Raw genomic sequence first — 18,764 nt, forward strand, 5'->3', positions numbered from 1 at the left:
GTCTCTCACCCCTAGCGCTGATCCCCCCATTTTGTAAGTGAACATCGTGGGTTTTTTCCCTATATGCATGACCTTGCATTTCCCTATGTTGAAACTCATTTGCCACTTTTTGGCCCATTTTTCCAGTGTTGTCAGATCTTTTTGGAGATCTTCGCAGTCCTCCATGTTATTGACCTTGCGATATAGTTTGGTGTCATCCGCAAATTTAATAACCTCACATTTTGTCCCTGCCTCCAGGTCGTTAATGAATATATTGAATAGGAGCAGTCCCAGCACCGACCCCTGTGGAACTCCGCTCATGACCCATTGCCAGTCTGAGTAATGTCCCTTTACGCCAACCCTCTGTTTCCTGTCCGCCAGCCAGTTTTTGATCCATCGGTGGACCTCCCCTTGCACCCCATAGTTCCATAGCTTCCTTAGTAGTAGTGTGGCACCTTGTCGAAGGCTTTTTGGAAGTCAAGGTAAATGATATCTATGGATTCCCCTTTATCCACCTGGCTGGTTACCCCCTCAAAGAAGTATAATAAGTTCGTGAGGCATGACCTGCCCTTGCAGAAGCCATGCTGGCTTGACTTTAGCTGCCCATAGTTGTCGATGTGTTCCCAGATGCTGTCTTTAATCAGCGCTTCCATCATCTTTCCCGGGACCGAGGTCAAGCTCACCGGCCTGTAGTTTCCTGGGTCTCCCCTTGAGCCTTTCTTGAAGATGGGCGTGACATTTGCTATTTTCCAGTCTTCCGGAATCTCTCCAGTGTTTAGGGATAGGTTGCATATTTGTCGAAGTGGCTCAGCTATTTCGTTCCTTAGTTCCTTGAGTACCCTTGGGTGAATGCCATCCAGACCTGGCGATTTGTCGCTCTTTAGCCTGTCTATCTGCTTGAGGACATCCACCTTGCTCACCTCTAGCTGGACCAGATTTTCATCCTGCTCTCCTTTTACGATCTCCTTGGGCTCCGTAATGTTGGTTGTGTCCTCCCTCGTGAAAACTGACGTGAAGAACTTATTTAGCCTGTCAGCTATCTCCTTTTCCTCTTTTACCACTCCCTTTCTGTCCCCATCATCCAAGGGTCCCACTTCCTCCCTTGCTGGTTGCTTCCCCTTAACGTACCTGAAGAATGATTTGAAGTTTGTTGTTTCCCCTGCCAGTCTCTCTTCATATTCTTTTTTTGCTTTCCTAACCACTCGATGACACTCCTTTTGGTGTTTTTTGTATTCCTTTTTGGTTCTCCTCTGTTTTGTCCTTTTTCCATTTTTTGAATGATGCTTTCTTGTCACTTATCGCCTTTTTCACTGCATTTGTTATCCACACTGGGTTTTTTGTTCTATTTTTTTTGCACCCTTTCCTGTACTTGGGGATGCACAGGTTCTGTGCTTCGTGCACTGTGCCCTTGAGTATGGTCCAGGCATTTTCTACGGACTCCATCTTCCTTGCGCTGGCGTTGGGTTTCTTTCCCACCATTTTCCTCATGGCATCATAATTCCCTTTTTTGAAGTTAAGTGCAGTCGTTGTAGTTCTTTTCACCTTTGATGATCCAATTTCTAGCCTGTACTGGATCGTGTTGTGATCGCTGTTTCCTAGTGGGGCTAGTGCCGCCACCTCCTTAGCGGGTCCCCCTAGTCCATTGAGGATTAGGTCAAGAGTGGCATCACCCCGTGTTGGTTCCGTGACCAGCTGTTCCATGAAACAATCCCTCGTGACCTCCAGAAGAAGAACTATGCCTGGAAGGATGCCTCGATGAAGGCCTCGATTGTCGATGACAACGATGCTTGGAAGCAGATCTCGAAGATCAAGGAGACTTCGCCTTGGAGAGGGAAGCAGCCAAAGCCACCAAAGAATGGATAGGACTGAAGGCTGTAAATCGAAGTTCCAGAGGCTTGATGGAGGAACCTCGATGCACTCCCAAAGACTCTACTCCTTGTATGGAGTGTGAGGATTCCTCTCGAGGCACTGGCAAAGAATCTGCTGCTTGCTTCACATGCTTAGATGCCAGACCAGACACTCGAAGAGACTGCTCCCTGCATAGAGTGTGTAGATTCAGACTGAGGCATAGGAAGAGGCTTGACCTCGCGGGAGTCTGCAGGATGCCCAGGCTGGATTAGAGTAGCTAGCTTCGGTCCCATTTTGGTGAGGAACTGAACAAATTGCTGCTCTAACATGGTCTGGAAAGAAGCCAGCAAAGATGGATCCAGGACTAAAGCTGGACCACCTGCCTTGGCTGGAGGTTCCACCGAGGCAGTGGAAATGTGCTTCGACTTGGAAGTCTTAGGCACCTTAAGCACTACCGGTAGAACTGTCTGCTGAGCTATCTGACCTGAGGAAACACGGGAAGATATAGCAGACGTCGTTGAGGAAAGAGCCGCTGCACACGAAGAAGATCTGATGAGGCTCGAAGTCGAAGCAGTGGAGGCAGGAGTGCCCTAGGTCGAAGGCGAGACTGAGGTCGGCTTCGGAGTCGAAGAAGTGGACAAATCCATCTGGAAGAGTTTCTCCACTGAAAGTAAATGACGTTTAAGGGCTCAAGGTTGAAGAGTAGCACGCGTTCGCATGACTTTGGATGATGTTGTGGCCCAAGGCGCTTGAGGCACCTAGTGTGAGGGTCCGTGAGAGAAATCGCATGTTGACACTGGCTACACTTCTTGAAACCTGTTGCTGGCCGGGACATAGAAGGAAAAACAGCCGCTGTAAGGTCGAAGCCCCTGGGCTGCAGCCGAGCTGCCTGCCCCGGCAGCTGATCGGAAGAAATAATTTTTTTTTTTAACTAGAAATAAAATAAAGAAAGTACGAACAGCGATTCATGAATTAAAAAACACAAACCGCGGTGTAGAGAAGGCACGAAGTTGAAAAGTTAAATGCAGAGAGTCAAAGATGGACTGCTCTGCTCTGCGGAAAACTGAGAATTGAGAAGACGCGCCCTACGCTGGGCGGGAAGGCACTCGCGCATGCGCGGTGTGGTTGACTCAGAACTTCTAGTTTCTACAAGCAAGTCTGCTTGTGAGCTTCCGCATCCGGGCTCCATCAATGACATCACCCTTATGTGAGAATAGGCTGCTTGCTTGTCCTGGGATAATATGCCTATTCCAAAGGTTGAGAGAGAAGTAATGGCTACTGTGGTGACTATGGACCAAGAGAAGGATTTGCAAACATTAGTGGCTAAGCTGTGCCAGGAAGTTGTAGCCCTGAAGGAGGCACAATTTTGTAAACGAGAGAGAAATAACTCTGAAATGACAAGAAGTACAAGGAGACTTAAACATCTCCCAATACACACTATCCTAACAGTAAGGAAAAGGCTAGGACTACTTCTGACTACAGGTATACAGAAGGAAGCCATTGACAAAACAGTAACCCCACAGGCCAGATAGGGCAAAGTAGAGCCCTGAATGAAACTCAACTCACCAAACCATAGGTAAACTTCATCAGGATCCACAAGGCAAACAGCTCCAATACCAAACCAGTATCCACCTGAGGTTCTGCCTCTACTATACCGAAAGGATTGTGGACTCATACCAGTAGTCGGTTGGGGCAGCTTCCGATAAGATGGATATGCTCAGGTCCATTGGGGGCAGAGCTGGTCTCCCACGCCTGGGCCAACTCCTACCCTTGCGGAAGCAGTCGGGCTCGGTTGGGGCAGCTCCCGATAAGATGGATATGCTCAAAAGTGCTAAAAGATGGTGGGTCCTGACTATGTCAATGAGTTATCCATCCAGTGTTCCAAGAGGCTTATGTTAAAGCAGGGCAGAACCGCTGTCAGACCCATGAAGAAGATTTGGACCCTCTTTGGTATTCTTCCCCCAAGTCATTAAGGTTGATACCTGGAACAGTAACCTCAGTTATCAGCCATGTACAGCTTACTCCAAAGATGAAGAAGCAATCATTGATGATAGATGCTCCACTTGAGAGCACTTTACCTGGTAGATTATTAATACAATGAGGTTATATTACAGTGTTTCCCTGAAAATAAGACCTACCCCAAAAATAAGCCCTAGCAGGACTTTGGGGGTAGGTCTTAATATAAGCCCTAACCCCCAAATAAGCCCTAGTCCCGGGATTCGCTAATAGTTCCCCTTCTCTCCCTCCCATCCCTTATGAAGCAGAACCCTTGAGCGAGCACTGCCCCCCCCCCCCGAGCACCTGCCCCGCTGCAATCGAACCCCCATCTTTCCCTCCCTCCCATCTAAACCCCGCAGACTGCGAGTGAGCCCTAGTGCATACCTCCCTAAGCAGCGTCGGGCTGGCAGCACTCTAAACAGGCTGCTTTAGCCTTGTCCGCCCGTGAATTCACTTTGCTGCGTTACTGATGACATAAGTAATGCGGCAGAGTGACTTCACGGGCGGACAAGGTCGAAGCAGCCTGTTTAGACTGATGCCGGCCCGATGCTGCTTAGGGAGGTATGTTCTAGGGCTTGTTTGTGGTCGGCGGGTTTCGGATTGGAGGGAGGGAAGGATGAGGGTTCGGCTGCGGGGGCAGGTGCTCGGGAGGGGTGCTCGCTCAAGGGTTCTACTGCACAAGGGATGGGAAGGTAGGGAAGCTGGGCAAGGTTTCTGCTGCACAAGGGACGGGAGGGAAGGGAAGCTGGGCAAGGGTCCTGCTGCATGAGGGATTAGAGGGAGGGAAGGGTAGAAGCTGGGTAAGGGTCCTGCTGCACGAGGGATAGGAGGGATGGAAGAGAAGCTGGGCAAGTGTCCTGCTGCACAAGGGATGGAGGAAAGATGCTGCACATGTGGGGGAGAAAAAGGAAAGAGGAAGAATTGGGGTGTCCCAGAGTCCTGAATATACTGGTAAAGGGGTAATTTCTATTTGTCCTATTTACCCTCTTTTTACATGATAGTGTTCTGGCCTGCCTCTTGTGCCAGGGGTTACACGTCCATTTCTAAAATGGCCCTCTATGGCTATAGAACTGGACATTCTTTTTATAGAAATACTATGTACTGCTTTTAGAGTAAAATCAAGTTATTTATATTGTATTGGGATTTTTTTAATTTATAAAGTAATAGTAATTATTATTTCTTTTCTATATTTTCTAGGTTGCATTTACAGTTCTTTTTGATTTGGAAGCTCTTCTGAAGATCTGGTGTTTAGGATTTACTGGTTATATTAGTTCATCTCTCCACAAATTTGAATTACTGCTGGTAGTTGGAACTACTCTTCATATTTATCCAGACCTCTACCATTCTCAGTTTACCTATTTTCAGGTACAATATATGGTTTTATAATATCTAGCACAGAGAGGGACAAAGCACTCCAAACACAAGGTAGCAAAAAAAAAAAAAAAGCACAAAGGACCTCAATGAATAGGGACTAGTTTCTTTTGACCCAACACGAGCCATGTTTCAGCGTATAACTCCTGCATCTGGGGTCTGCAATATATATATATATATATATATATATATATATATATATATATATATATACTAGGATTGTACATGTTAATAATGTGATTAGTTATAGGCGGTTAAGACATTTTAGAAATAAATAAATAAAATAAATATTTGTGTTAAAATTTTTACTGCGATTAATACAATTGTCTCTCCTCCACTTATCCAGAATCACTCTCTTCCCCCTCCCTCACATTCTAAATTGTGCCGTTGCCCCCTCCTGCTAGCTCACCCATTTTCTGCCAGTCTGCTCTTTGTTTCCCTGCAGCTGAATTGGCAGGTGCAGGAGCATTTCCTTCTGTGTACTGCCGCTGGCTTTGTCAGATCCAAAAAGCAGAAGTTTTATCAAAGCAACATGCAGAGGGACAGCCTGCTGTTTTCTTATGGTGTGTATCTTAGAGAGATTTCCATCTCTCCTGCTGGGCAGTCCACACCCTAAAAGCCTGCCTTTCTTTAGCTTCTAGGAGAGAACAGTATCCATTTTGTAAGACAGTGAGGAGAGCTCGATACATCTTGCTTCTATTGGATCTGGCACCCTAGGAATCAACGAGACAGGGGTCATCTTCCTCTCTTTTAGTATGACAGAGGAGCTCTTTATTTATTCTCATATAAATCCTTTTTTGGGAATTATCTGATATGGACTCTTGATGAAGGCATGAAAGCTGAAACACAGCTTGTGTTGAGTCCTATATATGAATTATATTAATAAAGAGCTTTCAAGTATTGATTACTATGTCACTCTCCATTGCACCTATTATTTTGTCACCCAAAATAATAGGAAATATTTCTGTATCTTTCAACCACATCGGCTTGATTTTGGACTACATTTATTTTTGCTTGAAGATCTTCTATCTCTTTACATGATTCACCAAGAAATCTCTTAGGACTGATACCTCTATATTCAATGCCGTTCTGATCTTTTTCTCTTTTACCATTATATCAAGTTTCCTAGCATCCAGCTTAGATTTTCCAGTGATGAAACCATCAGAGGTCATGTCAGCCATTTGCAGATGGCAGCCACAAGGGACAGGAGCAATGGGCTTTGCTCCTGCCCCCAGGGATACAGTGGGCCCAGGGGAGCCTACCTAAACCTTAGGGAAGGGGGTTGAGGGGAGGGCTTTGAATTTGGCAGGTTGGGGATAGAGGGTAGAAAAGAGGAGGGCTTGGTGAGGGGGAGGGCAGGAAGAGGATCAAAGATTCTTAGAAGTTAAAAACTAGTTATGTGGGTCCCAGCTGATATTAAGCTGGAACCTGCATAAGTGTCTTATGTTGGCCCTGGCTGAATATTGGCTGGAACCTGAATAGGCTCCAGAGGCCAACCCCACCAATTTTTGCTCCAATATTTAGTCCCAGTTCTAGACATGGCCCAGCACTGAATATCTGGTGCTAAACTAGCCAGTAACAATCAACAATGCTTCTCTCTGTCTGTTTCTCTCCTTTTTTCTATCTTCCTCCTCCCTCCTCTGCCTGCCCTTACTATACAATAACATTTTTTATTTTTGGATTTAAACATCTCTATCATATCTCCCCTCTCCTGCCTTTCCTCCAAAGTATACATATTGAGATCTTTGAATCTGCCCCTGAATGCAGTAGCATAGTAGGGGAGGGGTGGCGTGGTCTGCCCCAGGTGCGATCTTCCTTGGGGAGCTGGCACCCTTCCTGCTTTCTGCCCCCCACCCCTTCCCATTCCTCCTGCCGCATGTGCATTCCTTCCCTTCCCCCCGTACCTTTTTAACTTCAGCACGAGCAGCGTGCACTTGCTGCTCGCTTTGGTGCTCTCTCTGACGTCACTTCCGGTACCTGAACCTTGGAAGTGATGTCAGAGAGATAACCAAAAGCAATGTGAGCAGCCAGTTTGTGGCTGCTCATGCCAAAAATAAAAATGTATGGGGAAGAGGTGCGCACGTGCATCAGGGGAGGCAGGAAAGGGGCATCACTGCCCCGGGCGCCGCTCACCCCCGCTACACCACTGCCTGTATGACAGACCACCAACCATTTTAATAGCCTTTCTCTGAACTATCTCCAACCTATTTATATCTTTTTGAAGGTATGGTCTCCAGAATTGTACAAAATATTCTAAATGAGATCACACTAGAATCTTATATAGGTGTATCAATATCTCCGTTTTTCTATTGGTCATTCGTCTCCCTATGCACCTAAGCATCCTAGCTGTCACCATCACCTTTTCAACCTGTTTGGCCACCTTAAGATCATCACATTCTATCACTCACACGTCCAGCTTCTCTGTGCACAAAAGTTCTTCCCCCCCCTTAAACTGTTCCATTCCCTCTGGTTTTTGCAACCCAAATACATGACTTTGCATTTCTTAGCATTAAATCTTTGCCAAATTTTATACCATTCCTCAAACTTCACATGTTATCCACACCATCAGGGGTGTCTACACTATTGCAGAATTTGGTATCATCCGCAAAGAGGCAAATTTTATCTGACAACCCTATGTGGGCCTTAGCACTGAATTTCAGCCTGGATCCACATAATTAGCTTTGGATTTTAAAGTACAGTGGTACCTTGGATTACGAACATAATCCATTCCAGGAGCATGCTCGTAATTCAAAATGCTCGTTTATCAAAGCGAGTTTCCCCATAGAAAATAATGGAAACTCGCTTTGATACGTTCCCCCACCCCCACGAGAACCGGCATTGCTCCCCCCGAAGGCCACCCCTGTGATCCGGCACCCTCCCCCCCCCGTGATCCGGCACACCCCCCCCACACCCTGCGATTCGGCACCCCCTCCCCGCCACGATCCGGCATCCTCCACCACTTCTTACCGTTATTTGGGCCTAGGCACCGGCATGTCCTGTGCGTTGATGCCGGTGCCTAAAGATCTGCCTCCTCTTCTTGCTGGGCCTTGAGCATCTGCGCATGCTCAAGGCCTGCGAGTTCACGTCGGAGAGAACGTGAACTCGCAGGCCTTGAGCATGCGCAGATGCTCAAGGCCCAGCAAGAAGAGGAGGCAGATCTTTAGGCACCGGCACCAACCCACAGGACATGCTGGTGCCGGTGCCCAGGCCCAGAAGACGGTAAGAAGTGGCAGGGGGTGCCCAATCGTGGCGGGGGGGGGTGCCGGATAGCGGGAGTTGGGTGCCGGATCATGGGGGGAAGGTGTCGGATCGCGGGGTGGAGGGGGCTGGATCACAGGGGGGGCGCTCGTAAATCGAGCCACGCTCGGTTTCCGAGGTGCCAATTTTGCAAATGTTTTGCTCGTCTTGCAAAACACTCGCAAACCGGTGCACTCGTAAACCGAGGTACCACTGTACTGCTGATCCCTCTCCTAGTCTCCCAAAACAGCCCCCTCCTTCCTAGTCTCTAAGACTCAAGGACCTCCTCCCTGCCCCCCCCAAAAGGAGTCCTCTCAATCCCCCCCCTGAAATATAGGCAGACCCTCTCAGGCCTATCTGTATTCCTGGTCGTCCTAATAGGGGTAGGAATGAAGCCCCATTGCTACTGCCCTTTGTGGCTGCTGTCTGTAAATGGCTGTGGCTTTCTTCAAAAGGTAATAAAGAAATATGAATGAAAATTGAGATGCTCTGACCTGTATGTCTCAATTCTTACTTCAATAATCTATCTAAATTGGTGATTCACTTCTTTATAAAAATAGCACCAAAATCAGCACTATTTTTAGTGATGTCCATTTAGGTAGTAGTACAGTAAAATACATCTTAAGGAGGAAATTATCAACATGAGCTACCATTAAGTTGTGTCATTTTTTTTTTTGTTAACCCCAGTTATTAGTAACTAGATTTAATTGCATAAAATGGGATCTATGCTAAAATATTATAAGTTAGTGTAGAATAACACATAACAGTGTCTCATTGCTTAAAATTTAACCTTTGCTAAAATAGCATGAATTAGTGAAATAATACACTTTAATAGTAGGCTCACATTGATAACTATACCCCAATAAAGTTAATAAGTATAACCATAAAAATGAAAAGATTCTCAAATATTGTTTTTATCTTTGCAGGTACTTAGAGTAGTTCGACTGATTAAAATTTCTCCTGCCCTGGAAGATTTTGTCTACAAGATCTTTGGACCAGGAAAAAAGCTTGGAAGTTTGGTTGTATTCACAGCCAGCCTTTTAATAGTAATGTCAGCAATTAGTTTACAGATGTTTTGTTTTGTTGAAGAATTGGACAGATTTACAACTTTTCCCAGGGTAAGAATAAAAAAGACTGTTATCAATTTTTTTTATTATTATTGTTTGTAGCATGAATGTTGTCAAATAAATTGTCCTGCATAACAATGATGAAGGATTGAAATAAGAGATGGAGGTATTCTACAATGCATAGAAGAGATTATATAAAGTACTTCACCCAAATTCTAGAAAGTGCATCTATATCAGCTGGGTGTGCCAATGTACTGTAGATTCCTAACTTAGGGCTAGATTCACTAATCATTACATTACATTACATTTGTGATTTCTATTCCGCCTGTACCGAGTGATAGCCTTTACTTCTGCTTAGGTGGTTTTTCCATTGGAGTTGACATCTTGAAATATAGTCAGCTACTATCAGTCAGAAGTTTCCCTAATTATGCATCCTTTACACTTTCAGCTACCTAGCCAGGCAAGTGGTTCTTTCAAAGTTTGTCCAGGTTATCTTATCATACCATCTTCAGTAACACCAGAAACAGAGTATGTTGCTTGGATGCCTTTAGCACATGAGTTACTTCAGTGGCGTGCAGTGAGAGTTTTCAAGGGATTCAGTAAATCCTTTTTTATTTTTTGGCTTACTTTGTGCTTGATGCACTTTGATTTGTTGAGTAGGCAGCCTGTTCAACTAGTCGAACTGCATCAAACAAAAAGTAAACAAAAAAAAAAGCTGTGGGCTTGGGCTGGGTATTCTCCGAACCCCCAAAAAATCTCAGGAAGGACTTACAAAACCCCTAAAACTAATGAATTATGCCCTATTGGAAACCATAGGAGGGACCTACCTAGACACTACCAGGTCTACCCACTGCACTCATACAAAGACCCACTCATTCACTTAACACACACACACAAAAAAAAAAAGTGGAGAAAAAGCCTCAGTTCATCTTCATATGGCAAAAAACTCCACTTATAAACAATCATTAAGCAAGGTCCAAAATGTATTTGAGACTCATATGTGCTGCTTGCTTTACTCACATTTTTTTGAAGTTTTGTTATTTGGCGTGCTAGATTTTTTTGAGGTGGTTCATACGAGAGCTACTATAGTGTTTCTCACTGCTGAGTGAACTGATACATTTTGGACCTTGCTTAATGGTTGTTTATAAGTGGAGTTTTTTGCCATATGAAGATGAACTGAGGCTTTTTCTCCACTTTTTATTCTCCGAACCCCCATGAAGGCCCTGATCTGAATTTGATTGGTTGAGAAACAGCTGCCTGTTGCCATGGTTCCTCATAGGAGGCTCTTGAACAAACTCAACAGGCTGAAGTTAGGACCCAAAGTGGTGAACTGGATTAGAAACTGGTTGATGGACAGACCTTAGAGGGTGGTGGTTAATGGAATTCGCTCAAAGGAAGGAAAGATGAGTAGTGGAGTGCCTCAAGGATTGATGCTGGGGCTGATTCTGTTCAATATGTTTGTAAGCGACAATGCTGAAGTGTTAGAAGGTAAGGCTTGACTTTTTGCGGAGGATACCAAGATTTTTAACAGGGGGGACACCCCAGAGGGAGTGGAAAAACATGAAAAAGGACCTGCAAAAGTTGGAAGAATGGTCTAATGTATGGCAACTAAAAGTCAATGCAAAAAGTATAAGTTTGGAGAGTAGAAATCCAAGGGAGATGTATGTGCTGGGAGGCAAGAGACTGATATTCTGTCCAACTTCTATCAGCCATCTCTTTCAAAACTTTCAATTTCATCCTCTCCCTTGGTCAGATCACATCTTAATTAACTGGCAATTGGATCTCCCTGTACACTTATGTTATGCTCAACAAAAAAATACCTACACCCCCCGAAATACTAATAAAATAACCCTTTCCGCTATTCAGAACTCCTTTAACTTAAACTTCGACGACTTCTCTTCCCTCTCTATTGATGAACAATTCTCTCTCTGGGAAACTTCTACAAAATCCTTAATAGACTTTCTGGCACCTCAACAAGAAAAAACTCACTCCAAGTTAGACTCAAAAAAACCCCAAACAACCCTGGTATAACGATAAACTTGCCCTTCTTCGCCGACAACTTCACTCTGTAGAACATAAATGGCGTAAAACACGCTGCAATAATCTTTTTATCCTGTTTAAGGAAAAAGCCTCTTATTATAAAACTGCCATTCAACAAACCAAGAAAGAATACTGCTCTAAACTTATCACTTCCACCTGCAATTCCTCCGCTCTTTTCAATCTAGTTCAATCACTTTCAACATATTCTAAAAAAAAAAAAAAAACCCTCACCCCTAACTACGCAGCCATCTGCTAACGAGCTGGCACTTTTCTTTGATACAAAAATCAAGGATATTAGATCACATCTAGGACCTTCTCCTCCAGCTTCTCCTCCTCACATTCCTGATGACTCTATTCATCTATCATTCAGCACCTGCTCAAACTTCAAAATGCCCTCACTAGCAAATCTCCTCCTCATCTTACAATCTTTAAATACTTCCAACAATCTTATGGAGAGTATTCCCCCCTCGCTCCTTAAAAAATTATTTTCCTTCTTTGGCCCATTCATCTGGGAAATGGTATCCAAGTCTCTTTCTGACAGCTTAGTACCTACTGCTTGGAAAACAGCCCTTGTTATTCCAAAATTGAAACAACACAACTTAGATCCCTCTCTGCCGGCAAATTTTCGCCCTATCGCTAACCTACCCTCAATCTCTAAACTAACTGAAAAAATCATTCATAATCAACTTACAAAATTTATCGACAACACCCATGCTTGACATCCATGTCAAACAGGCTTCCGTTCTTCACATTCCACTGAACTGTCACTGCTAGGTCTCGTCTCAACTATACATTACTATCGTGATCATCAAAAATCTGTTCTTCTTATTTCCCTTGACCTGTCTGCAGCCTTTGACACTATCGATCACTCTCTCCTCATTAACCGACTTAAAGACTGTGGCATCACAGGTCCGGCTCTCTCATGGTTCATTTCATACTTTAACGAACGTAGTTTTAAAGTTCATGTAAAGAATGAAATTTCTCCATCTATATCACAAACCTATGGTGTCCTGCAAGGTTCCATTCTATCCCCACTCTTATTCAATATCTTTCTGTCTCCTCTTCTTATGCTAGCACAATCCATAGGATTCACGATCTTTGCCTATGCAGATGACATACAACTACTTCACCCAGTCAATACCTCAAACATTTCAGAAATAAAAGATATAAATAATAAATTGGACACAATAAATGACTGGCTTTACACAAATAAACTTTCCCTCAACATTGATAAATCATGTGGCCTTTTACTCCCAATCAAAAACAGCGAGTCTCTATCAGGAAAGATTTTTATCAAATCCATTCCTATAAAAATGGAAACAAAAATAAAACTATTAGGAGTCATTATCGACAAGGATCTTACTTTCCATGATCACATCAGTTCGGTTGTAAAAATCTGTTTCTTTAAACTTCGCCTTATTCGTTCACTAACTTCGATTCTAGAGACAGATGCAATCAAAATTCTGGTTCATTCTTTAGTTATTTCCCACCTAGATTACTGTAACTCTCTTTACAACGGCCTCCCCCAAAAAGAAATCCGACGCTTACAACTAATTCAAAATACAGCAATAAAACTCATTTACAAAATAGGCAAATATGATCATGTTACCCCGCTTCTGAAAGAAGCACATTGGCTCCTTATCACACATCGTATCACCTGTAAAATCATCCTGCTGACCTTTAAAATAAAACTCTCTCATCAGCCTTCATATCTTGATAAGCTTCTCATTCCTCAATGCCCATTACGTACTCTGAGGTCAGCAGATCAGAAACTCTTGCTAATTCCTTCCATAAAAGATTTCTTCTACACTCGGAAAATAAATTTTGCAGTAGTCGCCCCAACGTTGTGGAATGCCCTACCACAGCAATTCCGAGATGAACAACATCTTGATAAATTCAAGATAAGCCTGAAGACTTTTTTATTTCGTGACGCCTTTACTTGTGTTTAGAGTTCTTTTTTTTCTCTCTCTCTCTCTTTTCTGTTCCTTTCTTACTCAACCAACCGTTTTAAAAAAGCGACCCCCACCCAATATGTTTTACCCTACTCCCACTTTCTCCTTCTCTTCTCAAAATATGTAACTTTTCACCTCCTTTCCCTTTTTACCCTCACTTTCAAGTCTGTCCAGTTAATGTCTTTGATGTTCACTTTCATCATTTTTAAATATCTATTATTTTTTCTTCTTTTTAAATATTTTATTGTAAACCAACCAGATACCTGTTGATGGTCGGTATATTAAAAGTTAATAAACTTGAAACTTGAAACTTGAACTTGATATGCATGGAGTGATAGTGTCTGAGGATCTGAAAGCGATGAAGCAGTGTGACAAGGCAGTGGCTGTAGCCAGAAGGATGCCAGGTTGTATAGAGAGAGGCATAACAAGCAGAAGAAAGGGAGAAACAAAATGGCGGCGGCATGATAGCAGTGAGATGGATCTGCTCTGCGTTACCTTGCTATTGACTTGACAACATTACCTTTTACCGAGGACTTTTAGTTCGTGATTCCCCATACTAAATGCAAGGGCTTTCTTCGGGCAGACCCTTCCTCGCCCTGGACAGATTTCTCACAAGCTCACTGGCTAGTTTGGAGGGAAGAGGTTTCCCAGTGTTAAGTTTGGTTGAGGAAGCCGCCAAGTTCTTGGGATTGGAGACATCGCTATCCCCTGCCGGAGTCTGACTCCCACCAAATCCAGCGTCAGAAGACGTGGTGAGCACAGATGTGAACGCCACAGTCTGACACCTTCGCGAAATGAGGGGTCCCACTGTGTTAACATCAGTGCAAAATATACAAACGGAAACTAATGCTAAATTTAATCAAATTGATGTTGAAATTGCCTCTATACAGAATCTCTCAGGTTCCTTCATTAAAGAAAGGGTGTTTCTTCAAAGGAAAATTGAACAATTAGAAAATTACAATAGAAGGATAAACCTGAGTTTTGAATTTTTCCAAACTCTATTGTTTCAACGCGACTAGATATGTAAAAAAATTTTCTTATGGAAAACTATACAACAGAGACTATTCCACCGATACATAGAATTTACCATCTTCCTAATAAAAAAAGTGATTTACCTGCAGAAAGTAATCAGGCTGATAAACCACAACCACAATCGTTTGACTTTAATAATATAACAGAGATATTGGAGAGTTCACAAGAGGCTATTGAATATAGAGGGACTTTGCTAATATCATTTGTATTTGAGCAAGACCTAAATTCTTTAATGAGAATCTTTTTTCATCACTCGCATACTCTATTCTTTGGTCAGAAGATCTGGATTTTCCTGGATGTTGCCAAGTCAACTCAAGAACGGAGAAAACTTTTTTTGAGTATGAGGGAAGAAGTAAGAAAAATGGGGGCCACATTTCTACTAAGCTACCCATGTAAATGCATTATTCGATTTACTGGTATTAAATACACATTCTTTGTACCGGAACAACTTCATAGCTTCCTGGACATGAAGTAAATCATATAGGCTGCATGAAAAGAAAATGTGCCGGGTTGTGTAACCACGTTAAGCCTTTCCCTTTATAATGATGTTTAATATCTAGAGCTCCTTATCTTTATCTTTTGTGTTTCTCTACCTTATTGAGGTAAAATAAGAAGTTAAAATGATGTTTAGGATTTAATTTCCAACTCAAGCAATCTACTGAATTTGCCATTTGGTAAATTACAAAATGGAAGTTATATATGTTTGAAATTTGAAAGAAATACCTTTGGTAAATTGAATTTTGATGTTTAAATTTTGAAATTTTCTTTGAGTTTGGGGGAAAATGTATTTGTATTTCTATTATCAATGTTCTGATTTTCTCTAACAAGAGGCTATCTTGTGTATTAGTTTGAAAAATTAATTAATAAATTTGAAAAATTAATAAAAAACAAACAAACAAAAAAACAAGCAGAAAAATGGAGGTGTTGATGCCCTTATACAAGTCATTGGTGAGGCCCCATCTGAAATATTGTGTTCAGTTTTGGAGGTCATGTCAGGCTAAAGATATAATAATAATAATAATAACAGCTTATATACCGCAATACCGTGAAGTTCTATGCGGTTTACAAAGATTAAGCAAAGGTACAAATTGATTGACTTTAAGAGGGGAGGAAGAAAGAGGGTTAATAGGACAGGAAATATAAGAAGATTTGAAGTGGTCCAGAGAAAAGCAACGAAAATGGTAGGGGGGTCTGCACCAAAAGACATACAAGAAGACATTGGAAGACCTGAATATGTATTCTTTAGAGGAAAGGAGGGACGGGTGATATGAAATAGACATTTAAATACTTGAAAGGTATTAATATAGAGCTAAGGGCCTGTTTTACAAAGCCGTGCTAGTGGCTGCTGCGCAGTAACGGCCCCAAATCCCATAGAGATTTAAAGGGCTTCGGGGTTGTTGCTGCGTGGTTTTGTAAAACAGGCCCTAAATCTTTTCGAGAAAAGGGACATTGGTAAAACTAGAAGGCATAAATTGAAGTTGCAGAGTGGTAGACTTAGGAGTAATATTAGGATATTCTTTTTCATGGAAAGGGTGGTGGATGCCTGGAATGCTCTCCCGTGGGAGATAGTAGACAGGAATACAGTGATAGAATTTTTAAAAGTGTGGAATGAACGTAGAGGATCTCTAGTTAGAATATTAATATAAATTGAAGAACTAAGGTCGGTACTGGTCGGTATTGTAATTCAGTTTAGGTTGAACTTGAAAAGACTTTGACGGGAGCCCCGGCAATTTGGAACATGAGGACAGTCCTGAGCAGACTTTCATGGTCTGAATCCTGCAAATGATGAGATGGTTTGGATAGGCTGGAGTGGGCTTCAAGGATAACTCCAATAGTTGGAACCTAAGGACAGTACAGGGCAGACTTCTAGGCACTATTTAGGCACTATTTAGGCATCGTATAGACATCTCTAATACACTAAGCGTATCTTAGGCATCTATTAGGCACGTGTTCCCAAAAACCCCATATAGATGCCAGATAGACGTCCCTATGCTAGTTGCAGGCTGTGAGGCAGGAGACATGCCAGCTACCCTGTTTGCCACCCCATCCCCCCTTTGCAGCTTCGGCCTCATGAACACTAGATAAGACAAAGGTCAATGTGACCAAGGAGCTGAAGTGGTGCTTATTACGGAAACACTAATGCCTGGCTGTTACTCAATATAAATAAGCACAAGGTGAAAAATGGTATAAAATTTTTATTGCACAGTCCAGGAAAGCAGCAACTACAGTTCAATGAGATGGATGACAGGTATGCAGGGTAAGGCACTCGTAGGTCCAAATTGTTACTGTGGTAGAATTGGTAAGGCTCCTGGTAGGAGAAGGCAGGCTGAAGAAAAAGAAAGATGGATTGAGACAAATTAAGAGTTGATTGGTGAGTTTTAGGCTGTTTTTTTTTTACAAAGGTGAGCTAAATCCACATATGCACTAACTACTAATATGTGCATAGGATAAAATGCACGCGTTAACCTTTACCACACACTAACGGCGCTTACACGGTGCTGCTGCAGCGCGCGGTAAAGCTTAAACCTTGTTTTACCGCGTGCTGAAGCGGCACCATTTAGGTGCCGTTAGAATGTGGTAAAGGTTAACGCGTGCATGTTATCCTATGCACACATTAGTAGATAGCGCATGCTTGGATTTAGCGCATCTTTGTAAAACTCACCAATTGACTGTTTTCTCAGAAAATCTTCTATAACTATACCCTTCTGAAGAAAAAAAGTATGAAATATGTTAGTATTGTGAAAATGTAGATAATTCATCACAAGGATAAACAAAGGATTCAGTACATCATTCTCACCTATTCTGTCTGTTTTAGTATTTGAGCTTTGTCCAGGTGTAAGCTCATGTGCTGAACCCAGTTTGAACAGACCTGCTCTGGCCTTTGGGAAACACAAGGGGAGTCATTAGCCACTCTGGGAACCGGAAATCAGGAGAAAAGGGGTAAAGGTCAAGACATAATAATAATAATAATAATAATAATAACAACAGTTTATATACCCCAGGACCGTGAAGTTCTATGCGGTTTACAAAGATTAAAAGATGTTACAAATTGATTGAACTTAATAGAGGTGAAAGAAAGTGGTTAATAGGTCAAGAGAACCATTATTGAAGAGAAGGAGTTGTGCGGGTCAACTGTCTAGATACTTCAGGAACAAATATGTTTTTAGGTGCTTCCTGAATTCCTCATAAGTAGTGGGCAAAAGCAATTGTTCTAGATCTTTACCCCATAATGCTACCTGATGTGAGAGAAGGTGTTGATGGGGGGAAACGAAGTTCGAATGTGAACTTTTCTTATGCCTGTTGGCTGAGGAGAAAAGGTCGGTTATGTATTTAGGGGCTAGTCCATATAGTACTTTAAAGCAGAAGCAGGCGAACTTAAACTTTACGCGTGCCTCTATCGGTAACCAGTGTAGCTGTCGGTAGTAAGGTGTCACATGATCAAACTTCTTCAGCCCCAAAATTAGTCTGACTGCTGCATTTTACATTAATTGTAATCGTCACATATTCTTTTGGGAAATTGCTAAGTAGGCGATGTTACAGTAATCAAGTTGACTCAGTACGAGGGATTGTACCAGAATTCTGAATGCTGACATATTAAAATATGCTCTAATGGATCGAAGTTTCCAGAGAGTGAAAAAACCCTTTCTGATTAAGGAGTCTACTTGGTCTTTCATGGTTAGGCATTGATCCAGTGTTACACCCAATACCTTCATAGTAGTCTGACTAGGGTAACTAAGTTTATTGATGCATAGTGGTGTTTTAGTGTCAAACGGATGTGGCGAAGTGACGAAGAATTTCATTTTTTCTGAATTAAGTTTTAGATTTTAGTCAGTCATCCATTGCTCCATCAAATTTAGTGCTTCTGATGCCTTGGGAGTAATTTTCGAAAGAGTTAGCAAATGGGATGGTGATCGTAAAGTCACCTGCGTGGCAAAAATAAAATGCAGCACAGTTTCAGAATAACAGCTAGAATGAACAGAAGCAAAAGAAACACTGTTCCTTTTTTATAATAAGGATACCTAACAATTATGACTCTAAAAAGATTTACCTTTAGCTCTATGAGGAAAAGCACTGCTATAGGTTCCACATAGTCATGTAACTTGCATATCCATTTTGCTGGCACCTGTAGGTAGATTTATGGTTGTAATAAAGTAGCACTAAATAAACAAGTTACGTGTCTAGTTTTCTCTAGGGGAAACTATAAACTCCTTACCCAAGGTTCGTTATCTTGCCAGTTTAT

General features: G+C 42.4%; 1 protein-coding gene across 1 annotated transcript in view; it reads left to right on the forward strand.

The window, feature by feature from the left end:
* NALCN (sodium leak channel, non-selective) overlaps window positions 1-18,764 on the forward strand; it is a 1,129,711-nt gene that overhangs the window by 424,064 nt on the left and 686,883 nt on the right. The window contains exons 12-13 of the mRNA XM_033948885.1: window positions 5,023-5,190; window positions 9,360-9,551. Of these exons, the coding sequence (XP_033804776.1) occupies window positions 5,023-5,190; window positions 9,360-9,551 (360 nt within the window). The remainder of the gene's footprint in view (window positions 1-5,022; window positions 5,191-9,359; window positions 9,552-18,764) is intronic.

This window comes from Geotrypetes seraphini, chromosome 6 (assembly GCF_902459505.1).
Source record: "Geotrypetes seraphini chromosome 6, aGeoSer1.1, whole genome shotgun sequence".
NCBI classification, from domain to species: domain Eukaryota; kingdom Metazoa; phylum Chordata; class Amphibia; order Gymnophiona; family Dermophiidae; genus Geotrypetes; species Geotrypetes seraphini.